This window comes from Penicillium roqueforti (assembly GCF_015533775.1).
Source record: "Penicillium roqueforti strain LCP96 04111 chromosome Unknown scaffold_20, whole genome shotgun sequence".
Classification (NCBI taxonomy): Eukaryota; Fungi; Ascomycota; class Eurotiomycetes; order Eurotiales; family Aspergillaceae; genus Penicillium; species Penicillium roqueforti.
In genome coordinates, this window is record NW_024067584.1 from 274,165 (window position 1) to 296,070 (window position 21,906).

Here is a 21,906-nt window from a genome sequence, read left to right on the forward strand (position 1 = left end):
CCCATGTCGGCTGAAAGCAAGCCAACATCGAGACAGAGCCCCAGCACTTGATTCCATGCAGTTTGGAGAGCTTCCCATGTCCGTCCCAACACAGGCCAGGTAGAAGATCGAAGCAAAAGTAGACAAACAGAAAGAAAAGAAATTAAATCCATTGTCAACTCACCTCCATGGCCCGTGGCGAAATGCCAATCATGAGCGATTGTCCATCATCTCCGGTTCTCGGGTTCTGCGTCACCTTGGTCGCCGGACGGATGGACGACGAGGAAAAACACGCATGTGGCTGACGGATATAGCGGGAGTTCGAGGGTTGAGCGGCTGAGCGTTTGAGAGGAGACGCGCTACTTGCGACAGTTCTTGGCCGGCGAGGAACGACTTCGCCGCCGGGGAATGCGGAGAGGCGCAAAGCCGGTCGGGAAGTCGAGAAGAGCCGACACGTCTGTGCTTGGGATAACCGCCGGACGGCTGTCGATGAGAATAAAGGGCGTGACATGGCTGATGTATGAAGGAATAAGATATTCCAAGAAGATAAATCAGAGAGATGAAGAACACTTGATATCAAATCATCCCCATTCCGATTACATCGGGTTAGTCAGTTTAGCAGTGACGCCATTGGTCTGATAGAGTCGGTAAATCAAGGCAGAATAATCTCCATATATGGAAGGGATCGGCAGATGGTGGTGGGGGAAGACTGTATGACTCTGCTGAAGCTCCGATCGACTCGAGCTCTTGGCTTTGTGAAACATACACACGCATTCTAGGAACTATCTGGGCCTAGGTCTGTCATAATGGGTTCCCAGCAGCATGTTCGGGACATCAAAACCGGCTCCCCGCTTCCCTATGCAGATGATATCAGAGCCTACAAGAAGGAGTATGCCGAAGCTCTTGATGCTCAAGATCCGCTTCGGAGCTTCCGAGATGAGTTTATCATTCCGTCCAAGAATGATCTCAAGCGGAAGACCCTGGCAGTAGATGAAAGTGCGTATCAGGATCTCTTGTGTACCCAGGCGGCGTCCGTTCTAACATTTGACTTTATCATCTTCTCATTAGGCAATGAAGCGTCTGATGAAAAATGCATCTACTTTTGTGGTAACTCACTGGGAGTTCAACCTCGTAGCACCCAGAAATATATCGAGCAGTACTTGCGAACTTGGGCAACGAAAGGCGTGACCGGGCACTTTGTGCCGCATGATGATCAATTGTTACCTCCGTTTGTCGATGTTGACACTGCAGCATCCAAGCTTATGGCCTCAGTTGTCGGTGCCTTCCAAAGTGAAGTGGCAGTTATGGGCACCTTGACTGCCAATTTGCACCTGCTAATGGCAAGCTTCTATCGCCCGACCAAAGAGAAATATAAAATTATACTGGAGGGCAAGGCTTTTCCCAGTGACCATGTATGTTCCGGATTTTTCATTTTAATTGTCGATTTTGTTGTTGGTGCTAACCTGAGTGCAATTCAGTATGCGGTTGAATCTCAGCTCCGCCATCATAACTTCGATCCGAAGGACGGCATGGTTTTGATCGAACCCAAGGATCTAGATCAGCCTACCTTGACCACGGAACAAATCATGAAAGTGATCGATGATAACGCTTCCAGCACCGCACTCGTCCTCCTCTCGGCTATTCAGTTCTATACAGGGCAGTACTTCGATATTGAACGGATCACGGCTCACGCCCACTCTAAAGGCATCTTGATCGGCTGGGACTGTGCTCATGCCGCCGGCAATGTGGATTTGCAACTTCACGATTGGAACGTGGATTTTGCGGCCTGGTGCAATTACAAGTATCTCAACAGCGGACCGGGTGGTATAGCAGGACTATTTGTCCATGAACGCCACGGTTCTGTAGATGAGAAACAGCCCGAAAGCGACGAGACATTCCGGCCTCGACTCTCGGGCTGGTGGGGTGGAGATATTAAAACGCGTTTCAACATGGAGAACAGTGCGTGATCTGATTCTGATTATAAATGAGCGAGACTAACGACTACAGAATTTCTGCCACAGCCTGGTGCCGCTGGATTCCAGCTGTCGAATCCCTCTGTTTTAGACATCAACGCGGTCATCGCATCTCTCGAAATCTTCAAACGGGCAACAATGAAGGAAATTCGACAGAAATCCATCAACCTCACGGGATATCTAGAACATCTTCTGATGAGGTATCCTATAGATGCGGCCTCGGAAGATAAACCATTCACCCTCATCACACCATCAAATCCAGCCGAGCGAGGTGCTCAGCTTAGTCTACGTCTCCAGCCCGGATTGTTAGATCATGTTCTGCATTGTTTGGAGGAGAACGGGGTTGTTATTGACGAAAGAAAACCGGACGTTGTTCGTGTCGCTCCTGCACCCTTGTATAACACTTACACGGAAGTGTGGCAGTTCAGTCAGATCTTCTTGCAGGCATGCAAAGAAGCCGTCAAAGCGCGTTGACTGTTGTTCTGTTCTGTACTATCGTATTGTTTTGACTGCATATATTTAGATTCAACTATGGGGAAATCAAGTTCATCAGACCGTTATTTTGAACCCTTCCTCACAGTCTGGACTAGATAATTATATCTAGGCAGATGCTGTAGTTTGTAAAGAGTAGTGATCAACCGTATATTTAGCATCTTCGGCTTCTCGGCACGTCTTTTTGGGCCGTTATCTCCGCAAATGGCGATATGCATCCTTTCCGCTTACGAGCTAGCGAGAAAAAACGGGGGTTGCAGGTTTCTCTGCGTCCCCAAGGCCCTCTTACTCACGTATTTGGTCTTGAAATTGACGCCCTAGATGGAGAAGGAAATAAAACAACCATCTGTTTCGCAACCGGAATCTGGTGAAGATGCGGGAACGAGAAGCGGGGATCTTGCTGATGTCGACTACTCGGTCTTCACAGTCAGTCAGCGCAGGTATATTGTCTTTATGGCCTCTTGGGCTGGGTTCTTCTCCCCTGTCTCTTCTCAGATCTACTTTCCCGCGTTGAATACCTTGGCGAAAGACCTGCATGTATCAAATTCGTTGATCAATTTGACTTTGACGAGTTATATGGTACGCCTTCTTATGTGTACAGGACCATCTCCTTTTTGGCTTGACTAACGTGAATGCAGATCTTCCAAGGGCTGTCGCCCATGTTCATTGGTGACTTTGCGGATAAAGCTGGCCGACGACCAGCATATATCGTGTGCTTCACCATCTATATCGCAGCAAATATTGGACTTGCCCTACAAAACAATTATGCAGCTCTTTTTGTTCTCCGGTGCTTGCAAAGTGCAGGGAGCAGCACCACCATCGCGCTCTCGTCGGGGGTGGTCGCCGATGTAGCCACTGCATCACAACGGGGTTCCTACATGGGATTCGTCACCGCAGGATCTCTCATGGGTCCCTCTGTCGGTCCAGTAATTGGAGGTCTTTTGTCTCAATATTTGGGCTGGCGGGCGATCTTCTGGTTTCTGACCATTTTTGCAGCGGCTTTCATGGTTCCATTTCTGATTTTCTTCCCGGAAACTGCTCGTGGTATTGTCGGTGATGGCTCGTTGCCTCCTCAGAAATGGAATATGTCCCTGATCAGCTACCTGGACTCCCGAAAGGCTCGTGAAGGCGTCATATCTACCGCAATTGTATCCAAACAGAAACTCAAGTTTCCCAATCCCTTCCAGACGCTTGCCATTGTATTCCAGAAGGATACCAGTCTCATCCTCTTCTGCAATGCTATTCTTTTTGCTGGATTCTACGACGTGAGCGCAAGCATTCCTGCTATCTTCAATGAGCTCTATGGGCTAGACGACCTCCAAATTGGTCTCTGCTATATTCCGTTTGGCCTTGGTGCGACCATTGCTTCTGTTATCAATGGCAAATTCTTGGATTTCAACTACCGCCGTCTTGCAAAGCAATTGAACTTCCCGCTAACCAAGAACCGCGAAACTGACTTGCGAAACTTTCCTATTGAAAAAGCTCGTCTTCAGCTCGCATTCCCTCTTCTCACGTTAGGAAGCATATCCGTCCTTGTGTTTGGGTGGTTTTTGAACTTTGGAATTCATCTCGCTGCGCCAACGTGTATTCTATTCCTCATGGGATTGACATTGACAGGGGCTTTCAATACCATCAGTACACTCCTGGTAGACCTATATCCAACACAAGCAGCCAAGGCCACTGCAGCCAATAATTTCGGGCGTTGCTTACTGGGAGCTGGCGCGACGGCACTCATCGATCCTATGCTCTCTGCCATGGGCCGGGGCTGGTGTTTCACATTCATCGCGTTGGTGATGATGGCCACGACACCGCTGCTATTAATCGTGATTCAGAAAGGGCCGGATTGGCGTGAAGAGCGTCGTCTGAAAGAGGCAGCCAAGAAAACCGTGGATGGGAATGCCTCAAGAAGTCAGAAGTGACCAAGGGTTATTCCGCGACCCGATGACCATCAGGAAACTACATCTTTCATACCGATACCCCTTTAGAAACTTGCGCCCAAGAAATGCATGATTATAGAACTTTTTAATCAATAATACAAGGCATTAGACCAACATGATCACTGTCATGATGAGCTGTTGTTCCAAATCGCATTATCTTCCATGGATGCATTTCCATTAACCTCTTTCAACACTTAATCCGTACTCCAAGCTTATCGCATCACCTGAAAGCAAAATGAGCCCGCTCCAAAGGCTGCCGTTCCGACTCCCACGCTAACCAATCCGATCTCGTAGTACTGGACACATGTTAGCAAATAAGCGTCAAAGCTGGAGAGCAAGACTTACGGCAATAGTCCCATCGCATTAACCTTCCAGATACCCAAGCACAGTAATGCCAACTGCATCAAAATGTAGACCACCTTCACTCCAAGCAGACGCGAATGTGTCGACGGGGTTTCGTACTTGGCGAACGCCGCATTAATACCTATCAGACCCTGAATGGGACCCTTAAACAACATGAGGACCATCATAATGCTGAATATCTGAAGACTGTTGCCGGACATGTACATCATAATGGCATTCATTGGGATCTGCTTGGATGGCGCGATGGCAATCTCCCACGCTTTCTTCATCTTAAGCGCGTCGGTCTCGTCGGGTCTCTTCGTGATAGATTGTTGCTGTTGTTGCTGGCGCTGAAAACCGCATTAGTATCTTCACGACCATTTGTCATGATTTGTGGTAGAACTCACCTGTTTGCCTCCCCGACTGCTCGAGAAGCCTGGCGGGTCTGGGATGCTGGATGCGGCCTTTGAGGGGCGCGGCATCGGGGAGTTCAACGAAACTACCCATTGCGGAGGAGGAGGAGGTGGTAGACGAGCTTGTGACATAATTAAGATAGTAGATGTGGTGTGGGGGGGAGATGATCTTGGGAGAATCGAATGACGGGGGAGGTTGAAAGTTGCCCGAGTAGGGAGGTTCCCTTAGTGGCTACGCCGCCTTCAATTCTCCTTTCCCTCTTCCTCTCTCTCTTTATTTCCCACTTCTCCTAATTCTTTTCCGATCTATTGTTTAAGAAAGGACAATGTCCAATCGCTGATTTAATTTGTCTCCGAGTATCCCGCATGCGCCATAAGTGAACACGCCCTCGATCTCACCCTTTTCCTCTCTCGAAGCTCCCCGAACGGCCCGGACCCTTTGGACTCGATTTCGCGTCTTACTTTCTTATCCTTGAAGATCCCCTAGCCAATCTCGACTGTGATTGATCGCACGGTTGTCAGATACGAGAGCTTGCCGAAGTTCGCATTCCAAGAAATTGCGCCTTGCAGTGCTTAATCGCTATTCGCCCATACCGCAGCCATGAGTTCTGGAGGAGATGCGAAGTTATTCGCTAGGGTACGTTAGCTCGCCCAACCTGTTCTTTGATTGCACGATTTCTCCCACATCGTATCATGGCCATTCCTCCCTTCCCCGCAGTCTACTTCCATGTATTCACTTCCCCTCGCTTTGGTGAGCTTTGTACTCAGGCCTTCTGCATCTTACTCGATTCCCTTGCATTTGGCATAGGCGATTTGCTTTACCCTACATCACTCCAAATAACCATATTATATCTGCCCTCATGTTCATGGGTATTGCTCCCTATCCTCAATTCCATGGCTTACGCGTGCGCAATACACAGGGGAAGGTTGCAGAGCTACGGCAAGAGCTCAATAGCGGCGGCAAAAAAGACAAGAACTATTCCGCCAAAAAGATCGCACTTAAGAAGATTGTCGCCAATATGACCATGAGCAACAACGACATGGTTGCGCTATTTCCGGATATAATTGGTTGTATGAATCTGCCGAGTTTAGAGATCAAGAAGATGTAATGATGCTTATGGCCTGCCGTACGGAATGAAGGTCGCTTGCTAATACATTGTCTAGGTGCTTCTTGTTCCTGGTCAATTATTCGAGAATGAAACCAGAGGTTGCATTGAAGGCTCTACCCATATTGATTGATGTATGGCCCCGCTGTCACGAGAAAATATTCAAATTAATCTGACTTGCTTTATAGGATATGGCAGATAACAACCCACTTGTCCGCGCGCTTGCACTGCGAACCATCTCATATGTGCATGTTCGCGAATTTGTCGAAGCGACGTTCCAACCTGTCAAACGCCTAATGCAAGACAACGACCCATACGTCCGCAAGACGGCTGCTTTCTGCGTTGCAAAGCTCTATGAGCACGATAAAAAGATGGTTGAGAACTCAGATCTAATCGACAGGCTCAACCGCATGTTGAAGGATGAGAACCCGACTGTTGTTTCCAGCGTCTTAGCCTCATTGGTGGACATCTGGGGCCGCAGTGAATCGATTTCACTCACCATCGACTATGTTAGTGCCTCGAAATTGGTTTCAATCCTGGCAGACTGCTCCGAGTAAGCATCTTCGGCTCCATATCTAGGGACATCGTGTTAACAGTTCAAATAGATGGGGTCAAACTTACATCCTCGAGGCATTAATGGCGTACGTGCCCCAGGATTCCGCAGAGGCGCTTCTGTTGGCAGAGCGAGTCGCCCCGCGACTATCGCATTCAAATTCTGCTGTCGTTCTAACCTCATGCCGTGTCATTCTTTATCTCATGAACTACATTCCAGGCGAGAAGCATATCACCTCGTTATGCAAGAAGTTATCTCCACCACTCGTCACATTGCTCTCCAAGCCGCCTGAGGTCCAATATCTGGCTCTGCGCAATGCTATCTTAATTCTTCAGAAGAGACCGGAGGTCTTACGGAATGACATCCGAGTGTTTTTCTGCAATTACAACGATCCAATCTACGTCAAAGTCACCAAGCTGGAATTAATGTTCATGCTGACCACAAAAGAGAACATCTCCGTTGTGTTGGCAGAGCTCCGAGAGTAGGAACTTCTCAGATTGACCGTATCAAACGTGTACTGATATACTTCGCAGATATGCCACTGAAATTGACGTTCACTTTGTGCGCAAGGCCGTCCGGGCCATTGGCAAACTGGCCATCAAGATTGAATCTGCTGCAAAGCAGTGTATCGAAACGCTCTTGGAGTTGGTCGATGCCAAGATCCCATACATCGTTCAAGAGGCAACAGTAGTGATTCGCAACATCTTCCGCAAATACCCCAATCAGTACGAAAGTATAATCAGTCATGTTATCCGAAATATCGACGATCTGGATGAGCCTGAGGCCAAGGCCGCCGTCATTTGGATCATTGGCCAGTATGCGGACCGCATAGATAACTCGGATGGCCTCCTTCAGGACTACTTGGCCACATTCCACGACGAAACAGTCGAAGTGCAGCTGGCCCTGCTCACCGCTACCGTCAAACTTTTCATCCAACGCCCCACCAAGGGCCAGCAGCTCGTACCACAAGTGCTGAAATGGTGCACCGAAGAAACAGACGACCCTGATCTTCGTGACCGCGGTTACATGTACTGGCGCTTGCTGTCGACAGACCCAGCAATGGCCAAGCAGGTGGTCATGGGTCAAAAGCCCCCAATCACGGCCGAGAGCGAAAAGCTAGACCCACGCACTCTCGAGGAACTGTGTCTGAATGTCGGCACTCTAGCCACCGTCTACCTTAAGCCTATCCACCAAGTCTTCCGCGCTGCCCGGCCTCGGCGTCTTATGCCCAGCCCAGCCTTGCAACGTTCCGAAGTGGATGACGGTACAGGTAATATGCTCGAATACAACCCTCCCTCCGCAAACATGGCTGCCACATCAACCAGTAATAGTGGTCTAGCCACAATCATCACCACAGGCGACCCCGTCACGCCAATGTACAATGGTCCTCCTCCATCTCTCCCTGTCGGCCCTGGCATCAACGCCGCAACTACAGGCCCTAGCAACATGAACGAAGCAGCAGATGCAGCAGACGCTTACTTCAGTGGTATCGGCTCCCAGCAAATGGCTTCGCTGGACCTTGATGGTACCGGTGGTGGAGGTGCGCCTCAGTCACAGTACGTTGTGACCCAGAACCAGCAGCAGGTGTATCAGCCGCAACTGGCTGGTGGGGCTGCTACAGGCGAGCTATTATTGTTATAATTCAGTTCAGAGAGGGGTGTCCTTGTACATGTAGATAGAAGACGTTTATCATGCGGCCTGCGCCTAGTAATTATGAAATATTTTCATTGAATTTGAAGTTTCTAGGTTTTGTTTTTCTCATCCACATCCAAAATACTATTCACAGAGCAATCGTTTAAGCACAGTGACCATGAAATATTTGAAATATGTAAGTATTTCTCGGTCATCTAATACTTTCATCAAGTAACTGTTTTTCTTCTACCTGACACAAATACTCTCCATGCTGTGTTAACCATCTGCCTTCAAAGAAGCAGCGACAGCAGACCAGGGTGACACATGAAACAGCGGACGCCCACCAAGGAAATCGCGATAATCAAACTCGAAGTTGATTTTGAACGGACCAGGAAGCCTTGAACTTCCATGATCCATGGACGGGGGACTCTCGAAAAATAAAAAAAAAGGAAAACAACAGAAGAAACGTGAGGGGGAAGGGGGAGAGCAATGAGTATAATATGGAAAATAAAAAACAAAGTAGGCAGAGAAAAAGAAAGAAAATTCATCTCAAGTCATGTCCGTTCCTCTTCTTGTAAGCAGAAGGCTCCCACCACTCTTCGCTTTTTTTTGTTTTCAACTCTCGGCACACTAATGAGACACTGGCCCCGCTTAGTAGACACGAGCGAGGTTACGCAGGTACCAGTCGACCAGACGACGGCCAGCCTTGGTCTCGCTGACATGGATCAGGTCGTCCTCAAGAGCGTAGTCGAGATCGTTGGCGATGGCAGGCTCGCCATCCAGAAGGCCACCATCGACCCAGCGGATCTGGCGGCTGCGCTGCTTGTTAACGAGCAGCCACGAGCGGAGCTGCTCGGGGGACACCTCGAGGAAACCTGCAAGTTTCTTGAGGTCCATGGTAGTGTAGAGCTTTAGGTAAGAGCGGATGGTGGGGTTGAACAGGGTGTTCTTGACCTCATCCATGAAGATGGCGGTGTGGTGGTCGACGGGGTCGACGTTGGAGGCGGGGTTGTCGAAGTCGGGAGGAGTAGGGTTGATGAACTTAGGGCAGGAAGAGCGGAAGAGCTCCTCAAAGACGGGCAGGGCCTCGGGGCCACCCTTCTGCATACGGTAAAACTGCTCGCCGTACTTCTCGCGGACGGCCGAGTGGATGGTGTCATCCAGACGGGTGGGGTGGAGAGCCACACAGATAGCGATCAGGGCGTACATCTGGTCGTTCTTCTTGGCGATGGCTTCGTAGTTGTTGCCGCCCTTCTGGAAGTTCTTTGTCCGGGACACATACACGAGGATGTGGCTGAACATGCGGATGGCGTCGCCGTAGCGGCGCATCATCATGTAGGAGAAGCCCACGTAGTAGTAGGTGGTGAAGTGGGCGGCCATCACGCGGGCGAACATGGCCTTCTTGTTCATCTCGACATCGTCGAGGATCTTCAGGGCAAGACTGAAGTCGCCGAGCAGGCAGTGCACGCGCAGCAGTCCGATGATCGAGAAGTAGCCGAGCATCTTGTACAAGGGGCGGGAGCCGTACTCGCCGGCGACAGCCATTGGGTCCTCTCCGCGCTTAGTGGCGTTCAATTGTTCGCTGATCTGCGAGCGCTGAATGAGAGAGTAAAGCACGTTCAGCACTGAGTAGCAGCCCCATGTGTTCGGGTTCTCGCGGAGCAGCTGGCTCTCCTCCTCGTTGGATCCAGTGCGAGCAACGCGGTTGCGGTAACGGCAGAAGGACTCGAATTGGTAAATGAACTCATCAATGACTTCCCAAGCCCAGTAGTACTGATTGTAGAAAAGCATTGTTAGTTATCCATATTGTCTTTTGGAGGGATGAATCGACTTGTTGATTTCACGAATGCCAAGCTTTTACTTTTCATTCATGGCGTTCAACAATCGGTCGGCAAAACGGAATACCTACATTAGGAACCTCCAAATCCACGGGGCCATCGGAGTTCAGGATATAGTGGAACAGACTGCAGTAGTTGTCGTAGCTGGCGAATTTGGTCTCAAGAGTAGCCTGGTATTCCAACGGAGTGGCGGCGGCGGCCAGTTGGGCCTGAAGGTCTTGAGCCTGCCCTCCACCGTGGGACATGGTCTGGTCCAGCTCGCTCATTCCATCGTCGAAGTTGACCTGCTCGCGGTAGTCGTTGACCATAGCCTCCTCCTCATTATCGGACTCATCGTTCAAGTTGGGGCGCGCATTGGCGCGGTCGTCGTAGGACATGTTGAGTGGGAGGGGGAGAAGAAAAGAGTTAAAAATGCAGCAAGATGCCGAGATGAAACGGCAGTGAGGAAGCGGAAGGGGCGAGGTGGGGAGGGGGGGGAATAGCGTCGGCGTGTGCGATTTGCCAAAGAAGTCGAATTTTGAGGGTTTTCGCTTGGGTGTTTGTGCTTATCTTATCTGGGCATAAGCATCAAGATGACTCAGCTGTGTAGATTTTGTGCCTGATGCACTAAGGCCAGGATAAGTACAGGGTACTGAGACTGTCACCTGTTTTGGCTGGGAATACATGTACTGTATACTTCCATCTCAAATATAGTTCACTATAGCTTTGCAACAACCTAGATACCAAGTGCCTAGGTAAGTAGAGATTTAATAGGTAGAATAAAGGAGTAAACGTCCTGAAGTGTACAAGTTGATGGTGAAAGGGGCTCTGGACATTCTCAACAGACTTGATACTCTTTCTGGCTGTTCCACATCTTGATATACAAGACTAAGTCGGCCGCGTTCTGTCGAGAACGATACGATCCAGTTGGTTCGATCGTAGTCTTTCTAGATGTCTTGTTGTATAAAGACCTTCCGCCCTTTCTTAATATTTTTACGTAGACCGCAGGAAAAGGCCATAAAGAGACTTGAGTTCTAAACGCGACTTTTCTCTGTACTATAACCTTTGAAAAGTGATCGTGTATATGCTCTCTCTTTCGAATGCTTGCTTTGAGACTGACTTGGTGTACTCGGTGTAAATACTTAAACTATCTAGATGTATCTACCTATTTCCATCTGACCAAAGTGTAGGGTAATTCCAAATATAAAAGATGGGCGTAACAGGGCCTAACTGTATCTCAGCAGACAGAAGACGGTTGGCTTTAGCACGTTACCAAGTCAGTTCAAGTAAGTACCCATTTTTGTACTTTCTAGAGGAATTTTGGGAAGTCCAGCACTAGAGAAATTCAATATTTCTCAAGCGTGTGATTTCATTGAGTAATTTGAGTGTGAAATGTGCAGGGAAAAGACTTCCGGTAGATCAGAGGTCAGCAACTGGCCGCCTGTAATCGGCTAACAGGCCTCTGCGAATGACAGCCCCTTCCCCTCAGTTAACGTTGTTGTTTGACCCCCTTGTTTTGCCTCAAACCACAGACGGTGACACTGCACGTCCTTGTCTCCGATCTGCTTGCGAGGAAGGCAGAGTACTGGCCATTATGAAAGAGTGAGTAGGCCAGTCTCAATGTTTACTCTGCCGTGACAGTTTTCTAGGATGTTGCAGATTTTCCCCATCACCTTCGTTCCGGTCCTGCCGTCGTGATACATCCACTTCACATTCCATCTTTGCTTCACACGAATCTGCAGTAGGGTGAAATTTCTTTCAATATCATTCATGGGGTAGCGAAATAGATGCATTCATACATTCACAAGCACAGATGTCATGCTAACTTTCAGGGCTCGAGACTCCTCCACCGTTCCGGGTGATCGAACAATACAACAACATCAGGTGGTAATCGGATACTTCGATGCTGCACATTCCTCCTGATCTCATGGATCACGTCGGCTGTTTGCTTAAACCTGTGGCTCAGAGCCATTCCAAACCGACAAAGCTCAGTAAACGCCTGCCTCGATTCGTCACTTCTTTCCAATTGATGGACTAAGATCCGAAGGCCTGTCTGTACGGCATCGACTACCTGGATGGGTATATGTCTGAGGCCATACGACTGGCGATGGATGCGAAGACAATGCGCCGTTTGCTCGGCGGACCTAGCCTGATAGAACTGGACCTGTTGGGCAAATTGTGGCTCACGGGGGTCATTGAAAACCTCAAACAGGTATATGATGGCCTGGAGACATTTGATTCTTCACGCAGTATCAGCATACAACAGTCACTGGGGTACACGGAACAGGAAGGTAGTCATTCTTACCGCAAGAGAAGGACCTGTGGGATCGGATCTCGTTGTATAGCAGACACACTCGGCCAACGTCTCAGCCAATCAGTCAAACGGTCGAATGGGTCATTAGCATTTATCCACAGCTCATTAAAGCTGGTGCCCCGACGTTTTTCAGAAATGAGCTTCTGAATATCGACTAAGATCATGGTGATCTCAGCTAATCCTTTCCTCACTTGAGGGAGATGGGCTGGCTTTTTGTCAAATGTGATTTTGTTTGAGCGAGGATACGGTATCCAGCCAAAGTCTTCATCGCCACACAACTTGACCCCGCACGTGGGATATGCTAAGGGAACAATCTTCTGCAGCTCAATCGACATTTGTCTGCGCCAATTAGTTGGACATTATTCGTTCTTACGATGGTAGGCAGCGCTTACAAGCTCACGTTGAAGACACCCCACGCAGTGATTGTGCGAATCCGTTCCATCTCTGACGACATGTCATTTCCCGACACTGTTGGAGTATCAAAAAGTCCTATATCCCGTGCCAGCTGAGCTGCTTGACTAAGCATCGTCCAGCTTTTCTTGATTCGTCCTTGGGATTTAAATCTGCAAAGAAATCAATCTCATGAATACGACTTATTTTCTAAGACCAGGGAAACATACACACAGCACATCATGAGGAGCGCCTGGATATTAGGCAGGTCGTGGTCATCGTCTTCAACCTCCCACAATCTTTGTGCCTCCTGGAAAAATTTCTGACCCCGCGAGAACACGTTCTCGGGGGTGGAAAGAACATCAGGGCTATCAGAATAGGCCTATCGAGGTTAGCGAATTGTTTCGTAGCGTGGTAAATTTCCGGAATCCATACGCTGGCGATTGACAATAAACTATTGACGAGAAGGGGCGTGCAGAAGACTGATCCTCGATTCCCGAATTTCATACTTTCGAGGAAGATACGTTGATCAAGGAACTGCGAGCATGGGTGGTCCCAGGTAAAGTAGAGCGAGACTAGTTGCGAGACCAGAAAATCATCATCTGTGACACTTGTCCACGGCTTTGCCGACACCTCGAAGAGAGGTATGTCGCAGAGGCTCTCTAGTGTGATACGAGCATAAGGGCTAACTGTTGCCCACTGCGGAGGTTTCATGCTTGGAGGCTCTTCTGGTGAGCTTGTTATATTGCCAGGGTCTGATGGTCGTCTCACCGCGTTGCCTGAAGTTTCTACGGCATGCCCCCCATACTCTAAGATTGGCAATCTGCTGGCAGTCGACAAATCTTGGGTGTCTCCGAATGTCGTGACGGGGCTTCCGACCGCATGGGCGATATCCTGGAACGAAGCCTTCTTCCGGATCAAATCCATCACTTTGTCAAACTGGGGTTGGTCAGCCGACCCGAGTGTGCTTAGCAAAGACTCTAGGAGATATTTGTGGTTGGTGAGCTCCTGGATCGTCCGCTTCACGGCAACCTTTCGTCTGAGGTCTCGGCTTGGATCGAAGTGACATTCGGTGTTTGTGGACCGACAAGCTTTACATGGGGCATCTGGCCCCGAGCACTGTATCAGGCAGAACCAGAAAATTAGCCGTTTTGTTCCAAGATTTGTGACAACCCACAGAGAGAGAGGGAGAAAGAGGGGGGAATTCAGGGGTTCACGGTTCACTGATGCAACGACTTGCCTTCCTCTTTGCTGCTTTGCATGCCAGGCAAGCCGTAGAATTCTTCTTTGGCCTACTGACAGCAGTCGACGTCTGCGGAGCGAACAGGCGCGGCGGACCTGGAGCCAACGCCGGAAATGGTTTGTTGTCGTGATGGCTCATCTTCATCTTCATCTTCAAAAGACCAGCCATTGGGAGTATGATTTCCAAAAGGCTGTGCCTCGAGATTTATGGCCGAAATATACCGTGGTTGAATCTTGAGCAAGGCGGAAATGTTGACAAATAGTGAGTGATTTTGCAAAAAGTGCAGGCAAACAACTCTCTATATAGCGCTAAACCAGGGTCCTAGCGCTTCCTCTTATAGGCCATCGAAATCGACGTCTCCAACGTCTCACCAACTGGATGTCAGAAAGGGGGTAAGTGTCATGTCGCAATGATACGGGCGTCACGGTGCGGTGCGTTATTTACGCGTGAAGGTGGGACACAACTAAAAGAAACTATTCTGGAATCGGTCTGATCCAAATTTCACCTGCAGGTGACAAGATCCCAAAAGCGAGGGGGGCGTTTAGCAAACAGAAGGGGAGGTTCGACGCCCGTCATACAACCGGGGTAACCCGGTAGTCCAAGCTCGAATTCAGCTGTGATTGGAGAGCGAACAAATTCATCAACTTGCCAATATAAGCCGATGATATGCAGATGGCGGAGGGGCCATCGAGTCGAGGCCTGGGAGATACTGTCAAGAGATTCGGCAGATCGAATATGGAAAGCCTTCGGGCCAGCCTGAATCAAAGCACGAGATACTAAATCCCCCCCAAAAATCAAGGGCGAATCAAAAAACGACAAAGAAAAAAGAAAAAAGAAAGACAGAAAAACGGACGGGAAAAAATGAGAGAGAAAAAAAACCACCTCCAGGGATGTATCAGTACGGAGACGGAGTACCAAAGGAGACTCTGGGGCGTCGGTACGCGATCTCTGCGATGTGCGTATTTTGATGCCCTCTCGGAATACATGCCTTGTTGGAGCTCATTGTCAAGCTTGTTCTATGGCGTTTCCTCTGAACATATGATTCTACTACCCCTGATTGTCTTTCTAATTCTCTCACTTGGCAAAAGACTGGGATCGGATTATCCAGATATGCCGGCCCCGTCATACTGCCGGGTTTGGGACACTGACGCCGGATTTGTTTTCCTATAACTATAACTAACTTCAACTAACTACAAAGCTCCTATATCAATTCCATATACCGGACTCCATAACCTCCACTTTCAGCCACTTTCTTCATGGACTAATTGGGAAGACATTAGGAAAACTGTATCCGGGTAAGCATTTGTGGATATCACCCGGTCTACTAACCAGCCAGGCTGACACCTGCGGCCTTCGCTCCAAGATGGAATTGTGATTTCAACCCGGGCGAATGCCTGGAAAAATGTTCCAACAGGCAGGGTTCGCACGAAGGAGGTGAAAATTCCAACACACCGGTTGATGGGACGACCACGAGATGTGCTGCTACACGCTGTGATGCGGAGTTCCTAGGTGATGAAGTGGACTTACTATGTACCAAGATCGTACATCGTATTCATGAATGTACTACGCCTACTCCGTTCTCCGGTAATACAATCTTAGAACCTTGTCCCGTCTTAAAGTCTTTTTTTTCTCTCGCTGTGGATCGAATCGGGATTTGCAGGGGGAACATCTTGAACATCTTATCCCCTTCGATGTTGTTTTAATTATAATTTGGCTATCTCGATACTTGGATCTTGTCATGATCCAATCCCTATAATTTGCTTTCTTGCTCTTGACAATCCCCCCTTGGCCATTTTGATCACTTTGGTCGACACTTTACTCGATACATCCCACATAACTTCTTCCAGCGGTTTTCATTGGCGGTTAAAATAACAGCCAATCGGAATCATAGACAAAACACATTTCTTTCTTGGCATTCTGTCACTTTCATCGAGAAACTGGCCTAGTTGGCATTCTCACGGCAACACTGCATTGCTGCGCTGGGGATGGTGTCAGCCACGTAGAGAGGGTAGCTAGGCAAATTTTCCGAGTTGGAATATCTAGATTGTACTCTATACATCTACATCGTATTATGTTGTAGATTGTGTATACAAGGAGCCCCACTACGGAGCACTGATACTATATGGAATACTTTTCCCAACAGGAGTGAGTATATTAGTCCGGCGCTAGCTATTCAAGTAGATTCTCGGGCCGTTCCAAACTAGCCCCATCCCAGTGGGCTCCGCGGAGAATAATAAATTATTTTCTTTTGTACCAAAAAAAAGGAAAAATGAAAATGAACTACACATGCTAGCGTCGCGTACTGCCGCTTACGCGCCTGATAAACTGAAATTTGAAGAGATAACGCCGGCTCCGATGCTCTACATCGTATTGCTTGAGGTTATTAGAAAGTATAACACGATATATGTGCCTCGCTCCGCACGACAAGTTCCAGCCCTGTTTAGATCCGGGATCACGAGCCAGTGAGATCTGCTATGCGGCTGAGATCCCCCTCTTCTTTCCCGTGTTTCTTGGGCATCGAGATTCCCAACAAACCTTTTCCTCGGACCCCTGCAACCAAAAGTACAGTACACGAAGGTCCAAATTGCCTGCAATGTAACGTGAGTTACGAATCTCTATCACCTGCATGTGTGATGAAAGCCCCCGCGCCTTTCTATAGGAGAAGACTCCTGCCAAAAGCAGAAGTAGCGTGAAGCGGGACAAGAAAACGCGGTTATCCTATAGTTTTGGCTGATATGCTCGGTAGTTCCGATTTGAATATTCTGGACCAGACCACTTTTGAATCGGAATTGCATGTGCTTATCTCTCTTCGATTGGGTCTGTTCCCTTCCCCTACCTCGATGTGCCGAGGATACGAAGTATATTTGTCTATTTCTATATACAAAGTGAGGCTGGAGGTCATTTTACTTCTCATCAGTGGTTCGGAAAAAGCAACCATGTTTCTTTGGTTGGTCGGATGTTTTCACCGTTAGCGATCACCACCTTTGCCCCCGCTTTTTAGGTTTATTATATCTGTTCTTGTGTAGATGTTACTGTGGCTGAGTCTGAATAGTTGTTGGGACGTACGGAGTCCTTACTATAATCTGCTCCGATATAAATAGTGATAGACACATCATTTAGCTTTCTTTCTATTACGGAGTAGTTAAAGACCCCTTCTTTTTTTCACTTTCAGAGAATCCACGGCCCGTTAATGCATTGCAGATGCAGCGGGGTATACGGAGTAATTTGATCCTCACATATCCATTTTTTTCGTCGCCAAGGTTTTTTTTTTCGCATCTTTGCTTTTGCAGTCCCAATAAACTCGGCTCTTGCATATCACGGCGGGTGGATTGATTTTCTGACACCTGCCATTCTACTTCCGGACTCCGTATAACATACGCAAGCCATGTTCGCTCTTTTCCTTTCTTTTTCTCTCACCACTCATGCTCTTTAGTCTAAGATCAGCCAGAAATAATAGTTCGCAGCTAATCATATACGTCATATTACTGAGCCCGGTCTTAGGTCTTGATTTCTGTGACAAACCCCGAGATTTTAGCCTAGTCCTGTATTCAATCGTCAGATATCAGCAAGCGATGCTTCAGCTTATGCACATGTCCGTATCCAGTCTGCATTATTGGCTTGAGATCTGTCATATAGTAAGGCAGCAGCGTCTGATCACGCCTTAGTCCTTCTATATTGTATAGACCTCGTGGCGGTCATAACTGCCGACCAACCGCCCGACAGTACGGAGTAGTCTCGCCCTTATCGAGGACCCTTACAGATGCATTTCTTCTTTATTGTGTACGCCTCGATAATGAGCCAAATTCCCCCATCATCACTTACGTTTTGGTTTTTTTTCTCAAACCGATCGGCCGCCCGTCTCCTTGGCGAACTATTATTCATGTAGCCATGATTCATGTCATTTATTCTTGTTTTTACGCTCTGTCAAGGATAGTATGTCGGTCTCCGAGACATAATGTAGTCGTCATGGGATTATTCGTGGTAGGGTCAAAAGCTATAGGGTCAATAGCTATCTGACCTTCCGGGTAAGAACGATTACAATAGATGTATCCATAGAATAGAACGAGGATATCTATGTCCTCAAATAATGTCACATGCGTGATAGTTCTTCCTTTATGCATTACTCATTTTACATCCATACTACGAATCCCCATCTTGTTTGTTCCTACAATAGCATTTTCAGATGGATCTCTGCTTCTTCTCTCTTCTTCCTTCGTTATTATTGACAGTAGGAACTTATATATTATACAATAAAGAAGTAAGCCAGTTGTTTCCACACGTTTTAGATGATTTCTAACCCGTCGTTCTTGCCCAGGTGGTCAATGTCATGTCTGTGGGCTCTTCAATATAACGAAATATCTATCTTTCGAATCCCAAGTCGAATCACATATCGACTAAACACCGAAAGGTTTCTGAATAACTCAGAAGAATGACTAAGTTAAGTACGCAGAACATGTTTCTATCCACTGCGCTGAGCCCGAGTGTCTATAAATTGCATTCTGATAGGGCAATATACACTCGACCGTGTCCTGAAAAGAGTCAGCTCAAATTTCACATTCCACATTCATCAACACCCGGCATGTGATTGCAAGTTTATAAAGGCTCGATTCGGTTCTATATGACATCGCCTTAGCCTCGGCAATTACCGTGTCGATATCTTCCAGGCTCAAGACGACCGTCAATTCAAGCCTTTCGACCCTCCATCTTGATGGCCTCTGCCTTCTGACTTCATGATAAGCTAAGAATGTGCTAGTCCAGATTCCAATAATCGATAGTCATGGTGGCCATGGCTCTGACTCGCTTGGGAATACGAGGGGAAGCAACACTATCCAAAAGTCCCGTCTAGCAACGTTGCCATCAGACCACCGTGGATAACAGGATGGCACCTGGGTGGCTGCAGATATCACTTCCGAGGTGCATTATGTATCATACCCAAGCTTTTGTCGTTGGTCGTTGAATGGCACGGAGACCTTCTCCGACCCAACCAATGTCAAGGAATGGGCCTCTAGGGTAGGAGTTTCTCCGGGTTGGAATGAGGCTGGAACTCTGAGACCTTACCACTTGTTGTAGGGAGGAATTTAAAGAGTAATTGTGAATGAAAGCCTGGATTGCCTTGTTTTCTCTTGGAGACATGCAGAATATAACCGCCAAGGTGTGGCCATGGTGAATAGAGTTTAATGTACAGGATACATTGTTAAGATGGAGCTAGAAAATAAACGAGGAAGGGGATAAGGTCGCAATAACCTATTTGTGTTTTGGACTAGATACAAATACATATACATGTTGTGTTGTGTTGTGTTGTATATAATATATAGAAAGGTTGATGGTATTCAATGTGCTGTGTGAGATATATATCACCCAAAATCAGCTTTATCAAGCTCCATGAACCCAATTGACCCAATTAACCCAATTAGATAGCATTTAGGTGTTGTGATAGTTCATTAGTTGATCGAGTTTCAAGATGGTCATACGATAGCCGGAAATATCATTCAGCTATTATGATTGGTGTAGACTGGGGTACAAAGTACACCATCATTTCCTTGAGGGTGTTCGAGGCCTTGTTTTGCCATGCTTGATCAATTCAATTGGATATACGGAGTACTACACATTGATGTATTCTAGAAGGCAACATGCTTCTTACATATTACCCCGAGCAAAGCTTGAGGGTATAAAGCATGCAAGGATCATGCAGACTACAGAGCCAAGACTTTCAATGTAATTCCATAAACCAGTACGATCGGACTAGTTAATATGAACGAGACTGTCATAAGAACATGAAGACTACAATTGTGAGTGAATATCAACGCGGCTAGCCTCGGAGATGCCGAAAGTGGGCCTGAAGATAGCAAATATTTGACCCCTCATAGAATGCTCATAGTAGAGGGAAAGATCGTTCTAGGAGTTGGAAGTTATTCAACATAGTTTCAGAGAGATCAATCCTTCAACACACAGCGTATATATAACAGTGTGCAATGCAGAATGTTTCTGGTGGCAAATAGAGAGAGGCGAACCGTTCGGCGTTGAAAACTTTTTTTTGGATCGAAAACGGTTTGGGAGGGGCATTCCATGGGTTCTCCGGGGCAAACCGCTTTTGTTTCTTTTGTCCAAGACATATTTCAAAAGGTAGCTTCATTTCCGCCAGTTTTGTTTTCCTTTCAGATCATCCATTGACCGTCTGGTGACTCATAGAACCTCTCCTCCTCCACATCCAAGAAAAGAGCCCTGATCATACCACAATCATCTCACCATGGGTTCTGTCGCTCCTAATGTCGCTGAGCTGGATGCCTCCAACTTCAATATCACTCGCTCAACCAACCTCCGCGATTTGCCTTTGCCCGGCTCCCCAGAGGAGCTGAGCCACTCTCACTGCACCGACCACATGGTCACCGTGAAATGGACCGCAGCCAAGGGATGGGAGACCCCCGAGGTCAAGCCCTACCAGAACCTCAGCATCCCACCCACAGCCTCGGTCCTACACTATGCCACCGAATGTTTCGAAGGCATGAAGGCGTACCGCGGATACGATGGAAAGCTGCGCCTGTTCCGCCCCGATTGCAATGGCGCACGCCTGAACACCAGTTCGCAGCGGTCCTCGCTGCCCGGATTCAAGTACGATGAGGTGAAGAAGCTTGTCGCCAAGCTACTGCAGATCGACGGCCCTCGTATGTTCCAATATCACTATATCTCCAGGCTATCCTTGCCTACAATACAAATGAGAGCGATCCACTGATAATTGTCTCTAGGCTGGCTCCCCAACCCCGGTTCTTACCTCTACATCCGTCCAACAGTCATCGGAAACGGTCCTCACCTGGGCGTCCAAGTGCCCAAGGAAGCCCTCCTCTTCATTATTGCTGTCCCCTGGCCCGACATGACCAAAATGAAGAAGGATCCCCAAGCCGAGACCCCCAAGGGCCTTAGACTCTACGCCTCTTCCCCTGATACCATCCGTGCCTGGCCCGGCGGCTTCGGCTATGCCAAGCTGGGTGCGAACTACGGTCCTTCTTTGCAGGCCCACGGCAAGGCCCAGGCTCTGGGCTACGATCAGATCCTGTGGTTGTTCGGGCCGGACCGCCAGGTCACCGAGGCTGGTGCCAGTAACTTCTTCATTGTCTGGCACAACACCGAAGGCAAGCTGGAGCTTGTTACTGCTCCTCTTGACAATCAGCTCATTCTGCCCGGTATTACCCGTCGCAGTGTTCTGGAGCTCGTGCGCGAGCGTTTGTCGCAGAACTTTGTCGGAAAGCTTGCGCCGCTTGAGGCTGTGGAGCGCACTTTGACTATTGATGATATTGAGAAGGCTTCCAAGGAGGGCCGAATTGTTGAGGCGTTTGTTTCTGGCACTGCTGTAAGTTGAAGAATTGTCTATTTTCTTTTGTTGGAGCTGATATGCTAACGTCACGTCCTTCAGTACTTCATTACCCCTGTTGCCTTGATCCACAACGAGGACACTGATATCAACACCCTGGGCGCCAATGGCGAACCTGCTGGGTATGCCGCGCAGATCAAGTCGTGGCTCGAGGCCATTATGTTCGGCAAGGAAGAACATGAATGGGCTTACACCATCGAGAACGAGGGACAATAGATAAATAAAGCGTTCATAGATGATTTTAGATTTAGACTCGCAAGCTGTTTGATTGACGCCGCTTATGCAGGTCTATGAAGCTTAGCATCGTGGTTGGTATCTTTGATGCTAGGGTTGAACTGTATATAGATTT

At 48.1% G+C, this 21,906-nt stretch overlaps 7 protein-coding genes across 7 annotated transcripts, besides 1 other annotated feature; 4 read left to right on the forward strand and 3 right to left on the reverse strand.

Moving 5' to 3' along the window:
- Positions 1–163: 163 nt before the first annotated feature.
- Positions 164–490: a sequence feature (Protein overlapping with rRNA (LCP9604111_7029, KAF9245171.1) was converted to a misc_feature.).
- Positions 491–785: 295 nt separating this feature from the next.
- On the forward strand, positions 786–2,426 carry bna5-1 (kynureninase; the record flags this gene model as incomplete). The annotated part of the gene is made up of 4 exons (XM_039075018.1): positions 786–975; positions 1,048–1,391; positions 1,458–1,938; positions 1,987–2,426. 4 exons carry the CDS (start codon positions 786–788, stop codon positions 2,424–2,426), a joined length of 1,455 nt encoding a protein of 484 aa, XP_038927032.1.
- Positions 2,427–2,765: 339 nt separating this feature from the next.
- On the forward strand, positions 2,766–4,363 carry LCP9604111_7031 (MFS transporter; the record flags this gene model as incomplete). Its single annotated transcript, XM_039075019.1, has 2 exons — positions 2,766–3,023; positions 3,083–4,363. The coding sequence occupies 2 exons, from the start codon at positions 2,766–2,768 to the stop codon at positions 4,361–4,363; spliced, it is 1,539 nt and encodes a 512-aa protein (XP_038927033.1).
- A 238-nt stretch (positions 4,364–4,601) lies between these two features.
- On the reverse strand, positions 4,602–5,268 carry LCP9604111_7032 (ER membrane protein complex subunit 4; the record flags this gene model as incomplete). The annotated part of the gene is made up of 3 exons (XM_039075020.1): positions 4,602–4,677; positions 4,727–5,073; positions 5,131–5,268. 3 exons carry the CDS (start codon positions 5,266–5,268, stop codon positions 4,602–4,604), a joined length of 561 nt encoding a protein of 186 aa, XP_038927034.1.
- A 728-nt stretch (positions 5,269–5,996) lies between these two features.
- On the forward strand, positions 5,997–8,436 carry LCP9604111_7033 (putative AP-2 adaptor complex subunit beta; the record flags this gene model as incomplete). The annotated part of the gene is made up of 5 exons (XM_039075021.1): positions 5,997–6,241; positions 6,301–6,376; positions 6,431–6,795; positions 6,848–7,276; positions 7,329–8,436. 5 exons carry the CDS (start codon positions 5,997–5,999, stop codon positions 8,434–8,436), a joined length of 2,223 nt encoding a protein of 740 aa, XP_038927035.1.
- A 642-nt stretch (positions 8,437–9,078) lies between these two features.
- Positions 9,079–10,642, reverse strand: LCP9604111_7034 (putative eukaryotic translation initiation factor 3 subunit EifCl; the record flags this gene model as incomplete). Its single annotated transcript, XM_039075022.1, has 2 exons — positions 9,079–10,200; positions 10,337–10,642. The coding sequence occupies 2 exons, from the start codon at positions 10,640–10,642 to the stop codon at positions 9,079–9,081; spliced, it is 1,428 nt and encodes a 475-aa protein (XP_038927036.1).
- Positions 10,643–12,072: 1,430 nt separating this feature from the next.
- LCP9604111_7035 (putative C6 transcription factor) lies at positions 12,073–14,359 on the reverse strand (the record flags this gene model as incomplete). Its single annotated transcript, XM_039075023.1, has 6 exons — positions 12,073–12,484; positions 12,550–12,897; positions 12,951–13,121; positions 13,179–13,330; positions 13,384–14,067; positions 14,249–14,359. The coding sequence occupies 6 exons, from the start codon at positions 14,357–14,359 to the stop codon at positions 12,073–12,075; spliced, it is 1,878 nt and encodes a 625-aa protein (XP_038927037.1).
- A 6,079-nt stretch (positions 14,360–20,438) lies between these two features.
- LCP9604111_7036 (branched-chain amino acid aminotransferase, cytosolic) lies at positions 20,439–21,773 on the forward strand (the record flags this gene model as incomplete). Its single annotated transcript, XM_039075024.1, has 3 exons — positions 20,439–20,853; positions 20,935–21,536; positions 21,600–21,773. The coding sequence occupies 3 exons, from the start codon at positions 20,439–20,441 to the stop codon at positions 21,771–21,773; spliced, it is 1,191 nt and encodes a 396-aa protein (XP_038927038.1).
- Between the last annotated feature and the right edge of the window lie 133 nt (positions 21,774–21,906).